At 40.1% G+C, this 21,724-nt stretch overlaps 1 protein-coding gene across 1 annotated transcript; it reads right to left on the reverse strand.

Moving 5' to 3' along the window:
• Nucleotides 1–13,203: 13,203 nt before the first annotated feature.
• On the reverse strand, nucleotides 13,204–19,404 carry LOC148123772 (vomeronasal type-2 receptor 26-like; the record flags this gene model as incomplete). The annotated part of the gene is made up of 4 exons (XM_087918841.1): nucleotides 13,204–14,108; nucleotides 15,150–15,279; nucleotides 18,361–18,618; nucleotides 19,113–19,404. Coding segments are annotated over 4 exons (1,585 nt in total), but the record flags the coding sequence as incomplete, so codon positions are not given.
• Between the last annotated feature and the right edge of the window lie 2,320 nt (nucleotides 19,405–21,724).

The raw sequence follows: 21,724 nt of genomic DNA on the forward strand, positions 1-21,724 counted from the left end.
GAGTCAAAAAGAGGGCTGTGAAAATATTTACAGACCCCTCACATCCTGGACATAAACTGTTTCAACTCCCACCCTCAAAACAATGCTATAGAGCACTGCACACAAGAACAACTAGACACATTCCTCTTGGAAAATATAGCTTTTCAGATTTATCTTATCTATCATTTCTAAGTTCTATAAAACCATATTTTGACAAAGAAAATACAAAGATATGCTCCCTCCCCAAACAACTTTATTTTCACTTTTGGTTTCTGTGTGTGCTTCTGTTATTTGCCTATCCAACACTGTATCCAGTGAAGCCCTCTTACCTCTGGGAACTTGAAGAGGCTGAAGATGGAGGCCATCTGCCGTGAGGATTTGGGGTTGAGATCTCCAATGACAGAGAGCAGAGTGTCCTGCCTGTCACATTTGTAACCTGGAACCATTTGGCCTTGTGTGGAGAAGAGGAAGAGGCTGAATAAGAAAATCCCCCTCTCCAACTTGTGATTGCTATAGATGTGGAAGCCAAGGGTGATGTTGGGGAGGAAAACTAGATCCTTGTTGACCTCTCTGACTGCAAACACCAAGGCTATGAACTGCTGGTAGTTCTTGGGTACAACTCTACGGTGAGAAAATCATTGGGGAAATTTCAAGGAAAGCTTTTGTGGGTTGATAGAGTTTATCCTGCTCCCAGCCCCCATCCACAGGAGCCACAAGAGCAGCAGTAACAGCAGGAGAGGCAGTCCAATCATTTTTCTCACCTTCCCTCCTAGATCAGAAATCTAAAGGTGTTTTTTTTTGCAGAAGTTGAACTGCAAGGAGGACTAGAAATCTCAGCAGAGCTTTAGCACAAGAGAGATAATCTGTGCCACCTGGGTGGCCCCAAGGAAAGTTTATATGCAAGCCTGCTTCCTCTTACCTGTGTATGGTCTGTGACCAAAGAGGATGCTAAAACCAGCTGAGTCTCACCAAACCCTGAATTTGGCTCTTTGCAACACAAGGCAAGGTGACATGTCCTGCCTACACTGGGAGAACTCAGAGTATCTAATTTAAAGCAGGTTTTATCTTGGAAGATTTTTTAGTGTAGAAATCCATAGGGGATACATTAGAAATTGCTGTTCTTCTGATAATTGCATGGAAAAGCAATTGTCCTATTTACTGAGCAATAGCTACTCTTCATACAGCAGGTGGAGAAAAATGAGTTTGGGTCTCTTGAATCCACAGATCAGATGCAGTTGAGAGTCAAGGTGAAGTTGGGTACTTGAGTTATGTGTAACTGAGCATGTCCACACAAGATGGAGGTTGGCTTCTTCCCTAATTTGTTTGGATAGTGTAAGTCAGGGGTCTTCAAACTTGACAGCTTTAAGGCTTGTGGACTTCCACTCCCAGAATTCCTCCTCCAGTCATGTTAGCTCAGGAATTCTGGGAGTTGAAGTCCACAAGTCTTAAACTTGCCAAGTTTGAAGCCCCGTGGTATAAGTTCATGGGCATGGTGGCACTTGAGAATCAGTTGTACCCTAGTATGTCTGGGCAATTATACCAACAGTTGGATGGAATAAATGGTTTATAAATATTAACATGGCTGGTGATGAAATTAGAAACTAACTTCTCCCACAGTACTTAAAAATTGGCAGGAGGATCTCAGACTACTTTAAACTCTACAAGAGGGTTGTCTAATAACTAGCTGAAGCCAACAAAGTTTGTCTTCTGTGTTTGTTTTATGAAGTATGTCTTCAAAATTGTGAACTGGTGTGGGAAGGAAACCATCACCCATAGTAAACCTTTGGACTGGCTGGGTTACTAGGAAAAGGTGCATGGTGTTGTGTGGTGGTTCTCTCCATTGTCTGAAGCTCTTTCATTCAGTGTTGACAGGAGGGGAGACATTGAGCCCAAATCCCTAATTTTTAGGATATCTTAATGAGGCCTTCTCATTTCAAGGTAAAGTATCCTGATAATATTCAATTATACACCCAACCATTGAGCAAGGAATGCTGTCAAGGCTTTGTCCCAGTGCCTGAAGTCTGATGGAGAAAGAAACTCAGTTTTAATGCTAGCAAAATCAAGCAGCAGTGGATGATTGGTTCCCCCAGTACTAGGAACTTTCCTTCTTTGATCCGGCATCACATTGCACTGACTTGCTTAGGACTGCAAAAGTCTTTTTGGACTTTCATCTCCCCTTCAAAAAGCAGATATTAGTTATAGTAGGTGTTTGTAAAGCTTCAATTTGTTCAACAGGATGAGATTGAGTTGTGGAGTGTCTGAATGCCCAAAGATCAAAGATGTTTAACAGCAAGCTTTCTTTCTACACAGGGCACTTGGGATTCAGTGTGGACAACTGGAAGATGGGTTTATTTACATTATTACATTTCCTTATTCATTCAATTTCTATATCTGCCCATTTCAAACAAGTGACTCTTATTGTAACCAGTTATAGCACACATTATTCAATGGACATGTTGACTTTCTCTGTTACCATGTTTAGAAAAGCCATAAGATACTAAACATGCCTCAAAAGAAAATTTAAATGTTTCCCATGTGTACATCTGTTAGAGATTCTTGTTTCTTATTATATTCTCTCTACAATTCAGATGGGGCTTAAGTAGAATAATGTAGCATTTGGGGAGAAAGATGCAAGCCAAGAGACCAGCCCCAGAGGCCAAGATGGAGAAGATCTCCATGGCCACCATGGATTTTCCTTTGGTGCTCAGGTAGGTGGGGAGGAAATTGATCCAAATACTGCAAAAGACCAGCATGCCGAAAATAATAAACTTGGCTTTGTTAAAGCTGTCAAGCAATTTCCTAGCCAGAAAGGCCACAGTGAAACTGACCAGGGCCAGGAATCCCAGGTAGGAAAGGACAGTGTAAAACATGGAAGCTGAGCCTTTGTTACATTCCAAGATGGTTTCCCCTATCAATGAGTGATAGTCCAATTTGGGAAATGGAGGGGAGGTTACCAGCCAGTTGGCACAAAGAAGTGCTTGGACCAGGGGACAGCCTAAGACAATAGAGTTGATCAGAGGTTTCCCTAAGAGTTTCCTTCACCTGTTCCCTGGTTTGGTGGCCATGAAGGCCAGAACCACCATGACAGTTTTTGCCAAGATAGAGGAAACTGCAAGGGAAAAGAGAATGGCAAAGGTTGTTTGTTGGAAGAGACAGGTGAGTTTCTCGGGTCGACCAATGAAGAGGAAAGAGCAGAGGAAGCAGAGCAGGAGGGAGACCAGGAGGAGGTAGGTGAGATCTCGGTTGTTGGCCTTGATGATCGGTGTGTCACGATGTTTCAGGAAAATTGCCACAACTGCCAATGTGATCATGGAGAGAGAAAGAGCGAGAGACACTAAAGCATATCCCAGGATGTCTTGATAGGCAAGGAAGTGGATCTTCTTGGCAATGCAGTCGTCCTTGTCCTTGTTGGGATATTGGTCTTCTGGACATGGGTCACAATGGGTTGCATCTGAAACCAAGAGTCTTTGTCTAAGTATTTTATGAGCATCCACAGTGAGCATTATCCATCTCACCTAGGGTCTCAGGCTTGACTCCCTTCTACAAGGACCAACTCAAATAGAAAGTGGTGGAAGGATACCTGGTCAACTTTATTTCCCTGAAAAGGGCAAATCATCCTGGTTCAAAATGAGCCTGGGAGCCAGTTGCTCAGAGATTGTGGTCTATCTTGGTGCAATCATTGGGCACTTAACATAGTTATTTTGGCTTTTTGACGGCTTTTTTTTAATATAATAAGGTGATTGACCAATCTCTCAGTCAGGAATCCTGCTATTTGTTACTTAATAACATTGTTGTATTATAAGATAATAGGTTAACATACACATGGTGACACATTCACATAAATACACAACACACATATGTGTAAACGGAGGTAGAAGATGGAACATCACTGTAGAAGATGGAACGTCACCGTAGGGAGTAAATAGCAGGCATTAGTAGATTGATTGACTGATTTCTCTGACAGGCCTATAGCTTTCCTGGGAGATTGATAAACAGCACATTAAAAGCAATACAAAATATGAACAAACAACAACACTGCATCATTCATTCAGGAAAATGATCAGTAGTTGGTTTTCCCACCTGTGTGTCAGAATTCCAGCAGTTGCCCTAATTCACTGTCACCCTTGACCCTGGTTTCCACCCACCCACCCCTCTGGGTGTATCATAATTCATATTCTCCAACAAAACACATTCATAGCCAAGAGTCATCAATCATGTTTTCCAATTAGAGATTTGCAGGGCAGAAATCCTGGTAGCTTAGCTATAATCTTTGCAAGATGAAAATGGGATGCACTTTTAGTTCCAAACTGTTGTGCTGCTCATTCAAATTTCTCCCCCCCCCCCCCACTTCTGTTCATGGCAACTCTAAAACAGGCATAGAAATGTTTCATGAGTTTACACTATGTGTGACAGGAGGAATAGAAAGGACAGCAAGGAATTTGCAAACTTCTGCCTTGAAGGCACCATGTGATGAATTTGGTGAGCAGTCATGTCTATCCACATTCTTCAGGGGTAGGAAGTTAGACAGGGGTGGGGGCACAACAAATTGCACCTGTATCAGGGACCACATAAAATCTATCACAAATGACCAAAAAACCCTCTTAATATTTTGATCTATATAATGGTTTCCTTGATCCTGGAAGATCTACATTGAAAGTGTGCCCTACCTGTCTGATCAGAAATGGTCCCTTCTGGACAAGCGTCACAGTGGTAGCAGCAAACCTGCTTGCCTTCTGGAACGCTTCTCCTCTCTCCTGCCTGGCACCTCTTCTTGCCACCCCTGGCAATGGGTACCTTCTAAGAGAGAAAGAAGAAATGTGTGAGATGCTCTATGCATTGATCATGCATCATATATTGATGAATTCACATTGACATCTCCATCTTCAGAAGGACTGATTCACCGTACTCTAACATCTACTTTGTGATATGGGGACCAAAACTGGTGTGATCTTATTAAGGCTTTATAAAACAGTACTGATCCTTCATGTGATTTTGCTTGTATGACTCTGTTTTTACAACCAAGGATTGCATTAGCTTTTTTGGCTGCTGCCGCACACGTTTGGCACATGTTTAAGTCCTTTAGGACTCTGAAGTCTCTCCAACAGTTATTGTTTTTGACCCAGGTTTTCCCTAATAATTTGTACTTCAGTGGTGGGATTCAAAATTTTTTACTCTGGTTCTGTGGCTGTGGCTTGGTGGGTGTGGCAGGGGAAGGATACTGCAAAATCTCCATTCCCACCCTAGTCCATGGGAAGGATACCATAAAATTTCCATTTCATCCCCATTCCTGGGGGATGGTTACTGCAAAATCTCCATTCCTTCCCCACCCACTAACCTGCTTTCCAGCTCCGTTCTCCTGTGCAGGGCAACCAAAAAAGACCCAGCCAATCAGCTGGGACTCGGGAGGTGGAGAATAGGTGGGGGCAGGGCCAGTCAGAGGTGGGATTTGCCAGTTCTCTGAACTACTCAAAATTTCCACTACTGGTTCTCCAGAACTGGTCAGAACCGGCTGAATACTGCCTCTGCTGTACTTGTACTTTAGATTTTTCCTGCCTAACTGTTGAACCTGGCTTTTCTCCACATAAATTTCATTTTGTCCCTTATCACTCTGTGCTCCAGGGGTCTTCAAACTTGACAGCTTTAAGACCTGTGGACTTCAACTCCCAGAATTCTTCTTCCAATCATGTTAGCTCAGGAATTCTTGATGGTGAAATCCTGGCCTGCAGAAGCCCCGGGATCTACTTCTCCAACTTTCATGGGGACAAAAGATTGATTGGGGAGGAAAATCCAGTTGAGGAGATCCCAGTCCATTTTCTGAGAAGGAGATTTCATCTCCAGCACTGGGATTGAACCGGACATTCCTCAAATAGGGAAGTGGCTGAAAGAAAAAAGACATTTAAAAAGTGAAGTAATGAGAAATAGGACCTCATGGCTTCTATCATTCTCTGGTGAACATCATCTTACATGATAACCACAAACGTTTAAAGCTAGAAACAGATGCTTTGAAGATATTTGAGTGGTCAGAAACTGGTTTCATGTGTTGTTGTGACTCAAGGACTGTTTGTAGATAATTTATGCATGAACTCTGTTAGACTCCACCTGACTTTACAGGTTTTTGACAAAATGCTGAATGTATCATCCATGTCTGGCTAGGTGCCAAGTAGGGTCTCTGACTTACAGGTGACAAGTCTGGGGAAGGCACTTTTGTCCCTCCATGATCAAGAGGCAAACATGCCTTTGATGCAGGACAGCCTGATGAATTTCAGAGGGGGATGGCAATGTGCACTGGAGCCCTTCTCTGTTTGTGAAAGTTGGGCCACAAGGAAGGCTGAGCACCAAAGAATGAGGCCCTTGTACTCTGGTGCTGGAGAAGACTCCTGCAAGTCCCTTGGATGGCAAGGCGATCCAACTGGTCAGTCCTAGAGGAGATCAACCCTGGCTGCTCTTTAGAAGGCCAGATCCTAAAGAGGAAACTCAAAGACTTTTGGCCACCTCATGAGAAGGAAGGAAGGTGTTATGTCTGTGGAACTGGTTGGAGTTCCCAACCAGGTCCGCTGTTTGATGGGAGCACCAGCAGCTCCCATTGGTTGGCTCGTTTGACAGCCGGCTATATAAGCCGGCTGTCGAGCAGAGCCAACCGTTGTCGCCCGCTGGTCTGCGAGTTAGCTAGCAGATGCGACAACCCTTTATTCATTGCAATAAAGCCTGTTAGTTGTACGCTCTGGTCTCATGCCTCTTCCTTACCATCGCTCCACAACAGAAGGACTCCCTGGAGAAGAGCCTCATGCTGGGAACGATTGAGGGAAAAAGAAGGAGAAGGAGATGGCAGAAAAGGAGGTGGCTGGATGGGGTCATTGAAGCAGTCAGTGTGAGCTTAAATGGACTCTGGGGATGGTAGAGGACAGGAAGGCCTGGAGGAACGTTATCCATGGGGTTGCGATAAGGCAGACACAACTTCACAATTAACAACAACCTTCTCTGTATGATAAGATTCACAGAGGCTCCTTTCATGTAGCAAGCTGAGCAGTACAACGAAGGCTTTGCTAAGGAAAGGGTCCATGTTCACACAGGATGCGAAGCCATTAAAAATAAGGCAAGTTCAAATGAATCCAGTCTAGTGTCTTGTTAGAGGTTAGGTTCAGGCTCCATACTAAAAGAATGTTTGGCGCTTCTGCACCATTGAATTTCTACTGGTTTCTACTGAGAGTTGAAGCATCTTGCATAAAGCTATCAAGTTTGCTCAGACACCCGTTCCCTGGAATGATGTTTCACCTCTTCGGACTCAAGCAACCATTGAAGACGTTCCAGGACCTTATAGGAAGAACTTTCATTTTTAGATCTTATTGTGGGGTGTGTTGTCTAGTTTTAAAATGATTACAAGCCAAAACTCCCAAGAGAAGACAAATGGTATTTTATTCTTACTACTTTGCAAAGACGGTGTATCACGTACATGCAGGTACAGTGGACACACCTTAAATCATCAATATGCTTTCTTTATATTCCCTATTGTTATCACAGTTTACCTCCCACCTTTTCCTTGTTGGCTAAATACTCAGGCTGTTGCAATCTATCTGAAGTGAATACATTTTTCCCTGCCCCTTATTACATCTCGCATTCCCCAAATTTTATCTTCCCCTATCCTTATCTACAATTTACCTTTTATAGCTATTAGTTCCTGGAGGTTTTCTCAGAGCTAACTACCATATCAGTAAATTCTACTTAAATCCAGTTTTGGTCCAATTTCTTTGTTCCTACAAGCAGTTTCATACTTTAGCAACTTTTATGAGATTAGAGAAGCGCAGAAACATATGCAGTGTATTCTTTTCAAGGATTAGTATTTCTGTAAAAACAATGTGTGCTTTTCCCACCTTATTGACAACTGGTTTCATTTCCTTTATGTTTTTTTGAAAAAATATTATTTTTGTCTTTTAATAACTTGCTTATTTCATTTGTTTTAAGATGTAGTTAGATGGGTGGCATGGAAATATTTAATATTTTCACTGGAGCCCTTCTGTGAATGTAAAGATTCACAGAGGCTCCACTCACATAGCAAGCTGAGCAGTACAACGAACGCTTTGCTAAATAAATGCTCCATGTTCACACAGGATGCTAAGTTAACCAAAAAATCCCCATGGGGAATCTAAGGATCTGTGGACAGGGTTAAAAAGCCACAGAGATTACCTCCCATGACTGTATATTTGAGATCCTCTTTCCAAGCCTCATCATGGTTGGTCGCATTCCTGATCCATGCATTGCATGTAAGGCATGTGCCACAGCATAAACAGCAGTGTAGATATTGCAACTTTCACCTGTCATGCTGGTTTCAAACATGTAAGATGGCAGATTGAGACTTTTAAGAAGAGATTGGACTGCCATTTGTCAGAAATGGTGTAGGGTCTCCCACTTGGGCGGAGGGCTGGACTAGATGATCTTCAAGGTCCCTTCCAACTCTGATTATCTGAAAACATCTGAGATTCTGTAAATTCTCCTTTCCCACACAGGTTTTTTTCCCCTTTTGAGGGATCTCTCCTGCTTTGTGGACCTTGCAACCAAAGATCTTTTCCCACTATATAGGGAGAAAGACATCTCCTTGGGGGCTCAAGGGGTCTAAAGACAGGAATAATTGCCTGAATTCTGGGACATCGTGGCTATGGTCCCTGAAATGCAAAGCACCATGGAAGGGCTTTAGATATTTCAAAATATTATGAGTTGCACTGATTTCCCAATAGGAAGTCAGGATCCCAACATTTCTTTTTTTTTTAAATTAAATTTTTATTGGTTTTTAAAACAAACATAAACAAACAAAACATAAAAACATCAAGTTATCTTCCATATATGTACATACAGTGTGCCGGTTGGTTTACAAATTGTTTTGTGCTTCCATTTCATAGTCTTCAATTATAATTACATCGTATATAATCTCATATTTTCAATCAAATATTAAATACATTAATATCATTATTAATCAATCATTTGACTATACTTTTATTCATTCATGTTTCACAAAATGATCATATTTTACTTAATTTGTTTTATGACAATTCATATTATCATCCCAGATCTATCCTAGAATCATTTTGTAGATATAATAAGAAAAGAATACATCTTTATATATTTATTATTTTCTAAAAGTCTACATATTTCATTACTATATTTTATTGTTTAACCATTGATAGAATAGATCCCAAATTTTATAAAATTGTTTATCCACTTGTTCTCTAATTTCAAATGTCAATCTACTCATTTCAGCACATTCCAATATTTTCTTAATGATTTCCTCCTGCGATGGTATTTTGTCATTTTTCCAGTTTTTAGGAAATACAATCCTAGCCGCTGTTAATACATTTACAATCAGGTATTTCAAGTCTTTACTATATATTCCAGGTAAAATTCCCAATAAAAATATCTCTGGTTTCAAATCTATATGTTTTTTTGTCATTTTTTCCAACCACGTGTGGATTTTAGTCCAGTATTTTTTAGCATCCGCGTAAGTCCACCTCATATGGTAATATGAGCCAGGTGTCTGATGACATTTCCAACATTTTTCGGATTTATTCTTGAACATTCTTGCTGTTCTTGTTGGAGGGGGGGAAATGCCACCTGTAAAACATCTTATACAAATTTTCTTTATATGCTATTGACATTGTCATTTTATAATTTTGAGACCACAATTTTTGCCATTTCTCTAGATCAATCCCATATCCAAAATTCTTCCTCCAAGCAATCATAGTTTCTTTAACTTGTTCTTCTTCTAGTTTAATTTCTAATAAATATCCATACAATTTTTAAATCACCTTTTCATCAGTACCTGTCAAAATCTTATCTAAATCAGTCAGTTTATCATAGAAACCTTCTGTTTTACAATCTTTATCATACCTTGAATGGATTTGCGCATATGAAAACCAATTCATCTTTATACATTGTTCCTCTAGTTTTGTATAGATTTAAGTTCACCCTTTTCATTTAACATTTCACCATATCTAACTGTTTGTTCCTTTTTGTATATTATAGGATAAGAAAATGCTTCAATAGTCAATAGCCAGACTGGAATTTTCAGATAACATTGTCTTTTAATCTTCTCCCAGTTTAACCACAGAGACTCCTGTATATAATGTCTTCTAAAGTACCCCTGTGTTTTAGTTGCTTTATACCATAAAAAAGCATGCCACCCCAACAACAGATCATGTTCTTCTAATGTTAACAATCTAGTATTTCTTAATGTTATCCATTCCTTAACCCACATCAAATTTGTAGCTTGGTAATACAACTCCCAATTAGACAAACCAAATCCTCCTCTTATTCTAGCATCTTGCAAAAGTTTTAACTTTATTCTCGTTTTCTTACCTTGCCATATATATTTCAACACAATTTTATTTAAATCTTCAAAGTAGTCTTTTCCAAGCCTAATTGGAATTGTTTAAAACAAATATAAAATTCTGGGTAATATATTCATCTTGATTGTTGATATTCTCCCTATTAATGACAGTTGTAAATTTTTCCATTTCACCAAATCTAGCACTATCTGCTGTTTGATATAATAAGTTTGATATAATTATTCCCTTTTAGTGTACTGCATCTTGCTGTCAAGTATATCCCCAAGTACTTGATCTTATTCGTGACCTGAATTTTCAGTAAGTCTGCCAGTTCTTCCTTTTGTCTTGATAGCATATTCTTTGTCAAGATCTTTGCCTTATCTTTATTTATTTTCAAACCAGCCACCTTTCCATATGTCCCTATCTTTTCTATCAATTTTGATGCTGTTTCTAGTGGGTCTTCTAAGATAAAAACCAGATCATCTGCAAATGCTTGCAACTTAAATTCTTCCTTTTTAATTTTCATCCCTTTTATATTCTTTTCATCTCTAATATTTCTATTTAGCACTTCCAAAGTTAACACAAACAACAGAGGTGATAGTGGGCACCCTTGTCCTGTTCCTTTTCTTATATCGATAGAATCTGTCAGCTATGGTCCCTGAAATCCAAAGCACCATGGAAGGGCTTTAGATATTTCAAAATATTATGAGTTGCACTGATTTCCCAATGGGAAGTCAGGATCCCAACATTTCTAAATGCAGTCTTAGTCAATCGTTCCAAATGATACAGACACATATATACAGTTTTAATATACTTGGATTCTCCAAACATAATGATCACCTCAGCTTTAAACCAAGCTTTGATTAAAGGAACAAGTTTGGATGCTGAAACAGCAATGGATCCAGTTTTCAACAGCTGAATGAAAGCCAGGCAGATCCCCTTCTCCTTGAGCATTGGCATGAGAGTTGATGTGAAATGTTCTCCACTGTCATTTTCAGGGGCCACCAGCCCAACCCAGTTCCAGGATCAGTTGGACTAAACCCGCATACTGAGGAAATACATTGGGGTTGATCTGGAAGAAGGAAGGATAAACACTTCCGTGTTCCTGACTGTATTTGAGGAACTCAAAAACTGAGCTGCAGAAAGGGAATCTTCTTTTAGAAATTAATGTTTCATGTCAAGGTTGTATTTTATGCTGAGTTTAAGGATCACCATCCAGTGACTTTTTGCCCTGCTACTCAGACCTATCCATTTTGAGTAGAGTGTGAGGCTTCCTGTTACATCATAGTACAAATTCAGGCAGCTGAATTCTTTTCTTTTGCTATGTACAAAGAACATGGGTTTATTCTACAAAATATGCTCTGTTAATGTGCTAATACATAAAACTTTTCTATTTATCTGTGCCTAATAATATATTTATAAATGACAAAGTTATAAGTGACAACACCGAACCAAATAAATTGCCCTTTCACTCTGAGTTCTTTCAACTGCCCAATTTTTCTAACCATGAAAGTTGCCTTGCCACTCTTATTTCCTCTTGTTTCACTCTGAAGCATTGGGAATTCTGGTCCTTTTCCCAGGGCTTAACCTCCTTTTAACTTATACTTAATCCTATATTGTCCTTCCAGTTTGGATTCTTCAGTAGTTCCCACTCAGCTTTGAATCAGCCTTGTAATTTTCCCTTTAACTGAGCTGCTTCTGCACCTCTTGATTCCTGGTGGGCCAATGGCTGCATCCATAGAAGAGTTGTGAGTCTATGGTTAGGGTTACTTTAGGGGGAAAAAAAACATTTGGTGGCAAAACTGACATGAGATCATGTCAATCTCCCAACTCTTGACTAAGAAGTCTCAAACCTCTTTATACTGCAAATACAAGCTCCCAAATCCAAGAAAAGTTTTTGAAATCCCAAATGGCTTTCACAAAAGCACCAACATTTTGCCCAAATTCTTTTGGTCACCACTGAAGAGTGTGGAAGTGTACAGACTTCGCTTTTCTTTGTTTATGTGCTCTAGAATAACCACAGCAAGGAAATAAGATTTTCTCCCATGTTCACAAGCTATCAAATGCAGACTTATTCTAGAATGGATTTGGTATTTGAAATCTTACTTTCAATTTTATATACTCTATAGTTCTTTATATATTAACTCCAGACTGTTTTGCATTACACATAAACAAAAGAAATGGGGCTAAAGTTCAGTATAACTCTCCACAGTTTTTCCTCCTCAAAGACTGTGAGGGCTTCCACCAAATTCACTCAACACAAAATAATTGCCTTTCCTTATTTCAGATTTTTTTATGAGAAATTCTCCTAATCTCCCTCCACCCACAATTTTCGCAGCCTCCCTCTTACCATGTTGGGTTTTCCATCAAAATTCATTCCTCAGAATAGACTATCCACTGTGTACCTCCATTGCTTACTTCACTCCATGTGGATGTAATACCATGAGGACTACTCATTGAGTATGCTTTGTCAGCCAACTACAAATCCATCTGTTGGTGATGTTGTCGGTTCCACATTTTTTCAGCTTTACCAAGAAGTAGGTTGTCGTCTACTTCCTCAAATGCCTTACTTAAATATAAGCATACTATATTCACAGCATTTTGCTGGTCTACTAATTTAGGAGGGGGTCAATTTATTTTCTAAAGCACCAGAGGGCAGGATAAGAAAAAATGGATGGAAACTAATAAAGAAGCGAGGCAACTTGGAATTAATTTGAAACTTCCCAAGAGTGAGCACAATTAACCAGTGGAACAGCTTGCTAGCCTTCAGAAGTTGTGGGTGCTTCATTGCTGGAGGTTTTTAAGAAAACACTGGACAGTCACTTGTCGGAAATGATATAGGGTCTTGAGCTCCAAGGTCCCTCCCAACTTTATTCTGGTTGAAATTGAAAGTTTCCAATTCTGATATAAATCAGAGATTCTTGTGCCTCATTATATTTTCCCGACAATTCAGATGGGGCCTCAGTAGGATAATGTAGCATTTAGGGAAAAAGATGCAAGCCAAGAGTCCAGCCCCAGAGGCTAAGATGGAGAAGATCTCCACAGCCACCATGGACTTCCCTTTGGTGCTCAGGTAGGTGGGGAGGAAGGTGATCCAAACACTGCAAAAGACCAGCATGCTGAAAGTAATGAACTTGGCTTCATTAAAACTGTCAGGCAATTTCCTAGCAAAAAAGGCCACCATGAAACTCATGAGGGCCAGGAAACCCAGGTAGGCAAGGACAGCATAAAACATTGAAGCTGAGCCTTCCTGACATTCCAAGATGGCCTCTCCTACCAAAGAGTGGAAGTCCATGTTGGGAAATGGAGGAAAGGTTGCCAGCCAGATGGCGCAAATAATTGCTTGGACCAGGGGACAGGCTATGACAATGGAGGTGGTCAGTGGTTTTCCTAAAAGTTTCCTTGCACTGTTCCCTGGCTTGGTGGCCAGGAAGGCCAGAACCACCATGACCGTTTTTGCCAAGACAGAGGAAACCACAATGGAAAAGAGAATGGCAAAAACAGTTTGTCGGAAGAGACAGGTGAGGTTCCTGGGTCGACCAATGAAGAGGAAGGAGCAGAGGAAGCAGAGCAGGAGGCAAATGAGGAGGACGTAGGTGAGATCTCGGTTGTTGGCCTTGACAATCGGTGTGTCACGATGCATAAGGAAAATTACCAGGACTGCCAGCGTGATCGTAGATAGAGAAAGAGTGAGAAATGCTAAAGTATATCCCAGTGGATCTTGATAGGCAAGGAAGTGGAGCTTCTTGGCAATGCAGTGGTCCTTCTCCTTGTTGGGATATTGGTCTTCTGGGCAGGGATCACAGGAAGCTGCATCTGAAATCAAGAGTCCCTTTTCATTTCATGATGTGTAGGAATGGCTAATCATCTTTTAATACTGATAAACCAGGTACAAAGATGTTTTCAGCTCTTTGGCTCAATTTCTCTGCTTTACATGTTGCATCTACTCATTCAGCCTTTTTTTTTTTTTTTTTGCAGAGAAGGACAGGTAGACACAGCTAAATCAGTCTTCTCTTTCTCCAATGGGGGTCTATCCAGAGGTGGGCTGCTGCTGATTTGCATCAGTTTGGGTGAACAAGTAGTTAAGATTCTGCACAGTTTGGCAAACCGCCAAATCCCAACACTGGTTGGCCCTGTCCCCACTCATATTCTGGCCTGAAAACATCATGAAAATGGCACAAAAATGGCCTGGTTTGGGGGCAGATTTTTTTGGCAGTTTTCAGTCCATTTGGGGGGCCTGAAGATGGCTGGGAAATTGCTCCAAAACAGACTGAAAATGGAATAGAAAACAGGCCAAAAAACAGGGGTGGGTGGGGCCAGCCAGTGGTGGGATTAGCCCCAACCAGCTGAATCCTACCTGTGCCTTTGAGGTTAGTGGCTGGGTGGGTGGGGCTGGGTGAGGTGAGTGACATCACCCACCTAGTCACATGACCAACCTCCCATGCCTACCCAGCCAGAGAACCGGTTGTTAAAAAATTTGCAGCCCACCACTGGATCTATCAATTTCCTGATAGTGCTGACAGAAGAAGCACACCCAAAATAATGGAAATTAAAGCTTGAACCTCACACTCCTCTCCTTCATGAAAAGATTGGTAGCTGGATTTTCTGGTGGCTTGTAAGAGAAGGATTAGAATGTCCAGTGGGCCACCCATGAATTCTGCACTGAAACTGCCTTGCATTCAATTGCTGAGGAGCAGGAAAGGTGGCCAGGAGTGTGGGGGAGCACAGTTTAGATCCTTCAGCTCAGATGGAAATCATGAATATTTTGAAAGATGTCAATCTCCCAGAATGCCACAGAATTGATATTTGTTCCTACTTAATGTCTTTCTTGATCCTGGAAGATCTACATTGCTCTACCTGTCTGATTAGAAATGGTCCCTTCTGGACAAGGGGTACATTGGTAGCAGCAAACCTGCTCGCCCTCTGGAACTCTTCTCCTCTCTCCTGCCTGGCACCTTTTCATGCCACACCTGGCAAAGGGCACCTTCTAGAAGAGAAAATAAATGCTTGAGGTGGCTATCCCCAGGAGAGAATGGATCTTTCTCTGAATTTACAAGATTTCTTTCCAACTCACCTTTGTGGCCCAGATGATTGCATCAGAGTTAATGGTCAATTCTTGGCCTGGAGGAGCCCCAGGATCTAGTTGTCCAACTTTCACAGGGACGAAAGATCCATTGGGCAGGAGAACCCAGTTGAGAAGATCACAACCACCAGATCCCAGTCCATTTTCTGAGAAAGAGATTTCATCTCCAGCACTGTTGTTGAATTGGACTTTTCTCAAATAGGGAAGAATCTGAAAGAAACAACATCTTCAGACATAGGAATACTTGGCTAGAAGCCACAAATGAAACATCATGGGTGAAGGATTTATACGATCTGAAGGGAAACCAGAGTAGGATAACAAAAACCTTAACAGAGAGTCAAAAAAAGGAATTAGAGGGAGTAATGGGCTTACAAATTCTTAAAAAAAATCAAGTACTTAGGAATTTGGCTTACAGCAAGATGCTCAATGATAAAAGAGGATAACTATATAAAGTTAGTACAACAAATCAAAAGAGATTTAGAAAAATGGGGAAAGATACAGTTATCAATGTTAGGGAAAATTGTGACTATTAAAATGAACATCTCACCAAGATTATTATTTCTCTTTCAAACAATTCCTGTAAAATTGGATAATTTTTTTAATGAATCAACCAAAATGACTACAAAATTTTTGTGGGCAGGAAAAAGACTGAGGATAAAGTTCAGTGCATTACAAGATAATAGATGTAGAGGTGGATTTGGAGTTCCTGCATGGGAATTATATTATAAAGCAGTAGCCATAATGTAGAGTTAAAGATTGGGTTAATTTGAGGAACAGAAGAATATTAACTTTAGAAGGACCTGATCTGCAGGCGGGGTGGCATGTCTTCATGTGGAACCCAGGAAACAAGACTTATACTCATTTTAATAGACATGCAATACGAAATTCATTATTGAGAATCTGGCGAGAAATTAAGCACAGACATTATATGAAAATTCCAGGGTGGGTATCCGCCATGGAGGCATTGATACACCCCAATGCACTAGTAATTGGAAATAGGACTAAGTATTATGATGTTTTAGATTCCAAACGAATGTTAAAAACAAACCAAGAACTCAGAGACCAAGGGGTACAGATGGATTGGTGGCCATATTTACAACTTAAAACAAGGTATAAAAAAGATGTAGAGGAACATGGAATAGATATAAAGCCAAATCAATTAGATAAACTGTTAAAGGGAACAGACGAAAAAGCAATTTCAAAAATGTACAACTCCTTATTAGAATTGGAAGTGCAGAGGAAATAGTTAAGGGCCCAATGATAGCATGGGCAAGGAACATAGGATGTAATATCAATTTGGAAGACTGGGAAAGAATTTGGAAGCAAAACTATAAATTAAATTAAAGAAATTGGTGGTCTATAAAGAGAACCAATATAAAATGTGCTATCGGTGGGATCTGGCACCTTTGAGATTGGCCAATATGTATTCAAATTTAAGCCCACTCTGTTGGAAATGGAAACAAACAAGGGTCCCTTCTTCCACGCCTGGTGGCTTTGCCCAAGAGTAAAAAGTATTGGGAAAAAATACAAATATGGATAAGAGAAATCACAAACATTCAATTAGAACTCAAGGCTGAAATTTTAAATGTTAAAAGATAAGGAAGACTCAAAATATTTTACAGTTTGGGAAAACTGGTATAATTGGATAAAGGATAGAAACCAGCGAGTAAGGGAAGGGAAAATATAAAGAGGTTATGATAGGAGTATTTACCAGATATAGGAAGTAAGTATTGAAAAAATGTTTGATAAGAACACACCATCTAAGCAATTAGAAATGTTTATGTTTTTATGTTTATTGGTTATGTATAGCTTTTTGGTTTCATATTTTATGAAATGTTTTGTACTATGTATATATTTTTTAATGTTTAGTAAAGTTTATTTTTAAAAGTTAAAAAAAAGAAACATCATGGGCTTCTCTCATTCTGTGATGGCCATCATCATAGTAGATGGTTGTACGCCTGAGAAGCTAGAGAATTTCCCTTGGTGGAGTTCCAAAGAATTATAGATAACACCAATATTTCATTCATTTCCCAATATCACAAATGATTCTCCTTATCATTGGGCATTTCTATCATGGCTTCCTCAAGTCCAGCTTTACCAAAGGATTCCTACATGCAAATATTTTAATTCCACATTTAGAATTTCATTGTGTTGTTTTGCTGCATAACATGACATACATTTTAAATATATACATTTTGTTCTCCCTTCCCCTCTTCTACCCCTTTTCAACAAAACCTTACATTTCATTGATACTATTGTTTTAATAACTGCTCTTTTCATCTGTTCCAAAATGCATTTTTATGGTAGCAAACATATTACAATTACAAATCAGTAATTCAGGAAATACATATGGGAAGCTTCCTCTCTAAGAATCCGTGGATTGGGTTAAAAAGTCGCAGAGATTACCTGCCATGATTGGACATTGGAGATTTTCTTTCCAAGCCTTGACTTAGTTGACCGCCCTTCTGATCCAAACTTTGCATGTAACGAGTGTGCCACAGCATAAACGGCATTGTGGATGTGGTAACTTTCACCTGTCATGCTTGTTTCAAACAGGGAAATTGGCACATTCTGTAAACTTTCCTTTCCTGTACATTGTTTTCCCTGTACATTCCCATTACGGAGTGTTGGGTGGAACCTGCAGTTGAAGACCCATTCCCACCATAGAGGGAGAAAGGTGTTCCCTTGGGGATTCAATGGGTCTAATGACAGGAGAAAATGGCTGAATTCTGGGACAACAGCTGCGTGGTCCCTAAAATGCAGAGCCCCATGGAAGCGCTTTATATCCTTCAGTATCCCCTGATTTCCTATCCCATTAACTCTCCAATGAGAAGTTAAGATCCAAACTTTCAAAACTGGTTTCTTTGTCAATTCTTCATGACAATACAACGCCACCAGTACATTTGCAATACTATGGGAGTCCCCAAATAGAATAATCACTTCAGCACTAGAGAAAGTTTTGAAAAGATGATGCATTTTCGAGACTGTTAAATCATCAAACTCAAGTTTGTACTTGTCAGTGAAGGCCAGGCAGATCTCCTTCTCCTTGAGCATCGGCAACATAGATGAGATGAAATGTTCTCCATCATCATCTTCAGAGGCCATCAGCCCAACCCAGTCCCATTGAAAATGTAGAAGGAGCTGGACCAAACCCTCATACTGAACAAATTCCTTGGGATCAATCCGGAAGAAGGAAGGATAAAGTCTTCTGTCTCCTTGAGTGAACTCAAAGCCAACACCGAGCTGGAGAAAGTGAGAATCTTCTTTCAGAGACAAAGTAAAGTGTTATGGTGACTTTAGAGGTCACCAATGTGCAGTTGATTGCCCTGGCAGCCAGCTGACTCACTTTAAACTTAAGTTTCTTCTCTTCTTAGGAGGAGCCATAATTTCATATTTTGCCTGGTTGTAAGAGGTGAGATGCCAAGGGAACAAACTGTCAACCTGATACAGAGAATCAACTGCACTAAAAGGGTTGCTAGACTTTAATGAAGACTAAATTAGGGAGGAATTCCTCTTGGCAACTAAAGCATTTCAGAATTATTTCATTATCTCTCTGGAGCCATATAAATCAAAACATAAAATCTAAAAATGAATTCAACCACACCATGAATTCTTTAAATCACAAACTTCTGATGTAACCCCAGCCACACCCAAAGACACCTCTGGTTTCATTTTTGGCTTCAGATGTGCTTCTGTTATTTTTACTCCAATAACTGTGTCCAGTGAAGCCCACTTACCTGTGGAACCTTGAAGAGGCCGAAGGTGGAGGCCATCTGCCTTGAGGATTTGGGGTTGTCACCCCCAATGACAGAGAGCAGAGGGTCCTGCCTGTCACATTTATAACCCGGAACCATTTGACCTTTTCTGGAGAGCAGGGAGAGGCAGTTTATGGAAATCTGCAACTCAATCTGGTGATTGTCCTTGATATGGAAGCCCAGGGTGATGTTGGGCAGGAGATCCAGATCCTTGTTGATCTCTTTAACTGCAAACACCAAGGCCTGGAACTGCTGGTAATTCTTGGGTATGGGTCTATAGGGAGAAAAACATTGGGAACATTACAGCAAAGATGGGGTGTAAATGGGGTTTGCCTTGCCTCCCTTTTTAATATTTTGTTTGGAGCAGCAAGTCCAAAGTACAAATGAGTTTTTTTTTAAGTTGTCCCTTTAAGTTGGCTGATACCTTTGTCAGAAAGGAGAAAAACCTCTGTCTCCATATCAGGGACCATTGTATTCCTTTTTATTGTTCCTTCCTTCTTCTCTTTGCCCAAGTGAATATAATCCTTCCCAACTTCTCCTCCAGCACCTGAATTAATTTCAGCCTCTCTTGGAGCTTCTTGTTCAGCTCTGCTAAGTATCACTTAGCACGAGACACAACTGGGCATCCCATATTCATTTCCTGAAGGCCATACAGTCACGAGCACCTCTGATTCCAAAACTGAGTTGTGTTTTTGCTTTTTTCAGTGCCGCATACTGGAAAGGGATAGACCTTTTATCTGAGTTTTCCACTATAAGTTTCTGTTCAAATTAATGTATAAATCAGCTTTTTCACGAGGCCATCACAGTTTCCAGGAGAATATTTGTAGCTCAGGGTTGAAATGAAGGGTCCTTGATGCTCTCTAAGGTTGGTTGTTTTCTTGCAGATGTTTCATTATGCAAACGAGTTCATATCATCTGAGTGGTTTTTTTTTTTGAGTTCAGTGTACTCCGCAATGAACTCAAAAAACGTCTCGACAATGGAGAGAAGGACCTGTACATTGACTACCATGCTGACTGTATCAAAAGTAAGTCACACACCCGGCAACTCAGCTTTAACCTTCAACCACAACCCTACCTCAACCAATCCACCATCACCCAAGACTAGGCACGCAGGCCCCTGACTACCTCAATTCCAACTACAGCTGGCCTTAAATGCAAGCTACTCAATGCAAGAAGCCTTGTAAATAAAATACCTGAATTTTTCCTCCTACTAAATATGGCTAAATTCGACATTATATTTGTCTGTGAAACATGGCTCAATGCATCTCTCCCCAACTCCATTACCACAGTAAGAGACTATCATGTTTACCGATCAGATCGTGAAATTCGTAGAGGAGGTGGTGTTGCTATCTTCTACAAAAAGTCCTTACATCTAAAAAATATCCAAGTTACCCAGGAGCTTGCTCTTCCTGAGACCATTATCTGTGAACTATCCTTAAATATCACAATTCAATTCTTACTATGTTACAGAGCACCTGATTATGACATCGAACATGTAAACAAGCTAAATACACTACTAACATGGGCAGCATCCTGCCCATACCCTTTTATCTTTCTTGGTGATTTCAATCTGCCTCATATTGACTGGACCCTAAATGAATGTACAACTGAAACCATACATGCAACCTTTTACAATGCTGTTACAAATCTGGGACTGGAACAACTAGTATCCAACAACACTAGACTAAACAACTGCCTTGATCTCATCTTCTGCAATAGTTTGAATTTAATTTATGGAATACAAACTAAAGAACCCTTTTCCAGCAATGACCACAATACGATTGACTTTTGTCTCAACATACGTCCACACAAAAACCACCACAATGATGTGATTCCCCAATTATAATTTCAAAAAAGGCAACTATGATCTTATAAACAACGATCTCTTGTCCCTTGATTGGCAATCTCTATGCAATACTGTTGAAGACCATTACAACATATTTTTACTTGAAGTCAAAAGAGTCATCAAACTATATGTATCAATAACTACTCCCAAAACAAAACAAAAAAACAGATTGCCCATAATAATAAGGAAACTTCAATCCAAAAAGAGATCACTCTGGCGGAAAAACAAATCTGGTCACGTTGCCAATTTCAAAAGCCGATACAAAAATTTATGCCACCAAATAAAGACCGAATGCACCAATTATCACATTAAACAAGAGGAAAACCTTCTAAACACCAATTCCTCCAACGCTTTTTACAATTTTGTAAACAACAAACTAAAAGATTCAAGGTCCATCCTACCCCTGATAGGACCTAATGGTAAAGACTGCAACGACAACACCATTAAAGCCAATATCTTTAACACATTTTTTGGCTCAGTATTTGTAAACAGCAATGGATCATGCCCAGCATTTCCTAGCCGAACCACAGATAACTACAGTGATCTAATACATATCAATTTTACAGAAGACAATGTTGAAAAAGCACTACGCAATCTAAAACCATCCCTATCTATTGGACCGGATGGAATATGTGCCTATTTCTTAAAAAAGTTATCCACTGCCATAGCCAAACCTCTAAGCATAATCTTTGAAAAATTTTTCAGGACCAGTTCCTTGCCTAACCTATGGTCACAAGCCACAGTCATC

Source organism: Pseudonaja textilis, unplaced genomic scaffold (assembly GCF_049901715.1).
Source record: "Pseudonaja textilis isolate UNSWEBS1 unplaced genomic scaffold, rPseTex1.2 PTEXCTG82, whole genome shotgun sequence".
Taxonomy (NCBI): domain Eukaryota; kingdom Metazoa; phylum Chordata; class Lepidosauria; order Squamata; family Elapidae; genus Pseudonaja; species Pseudonaja textilis.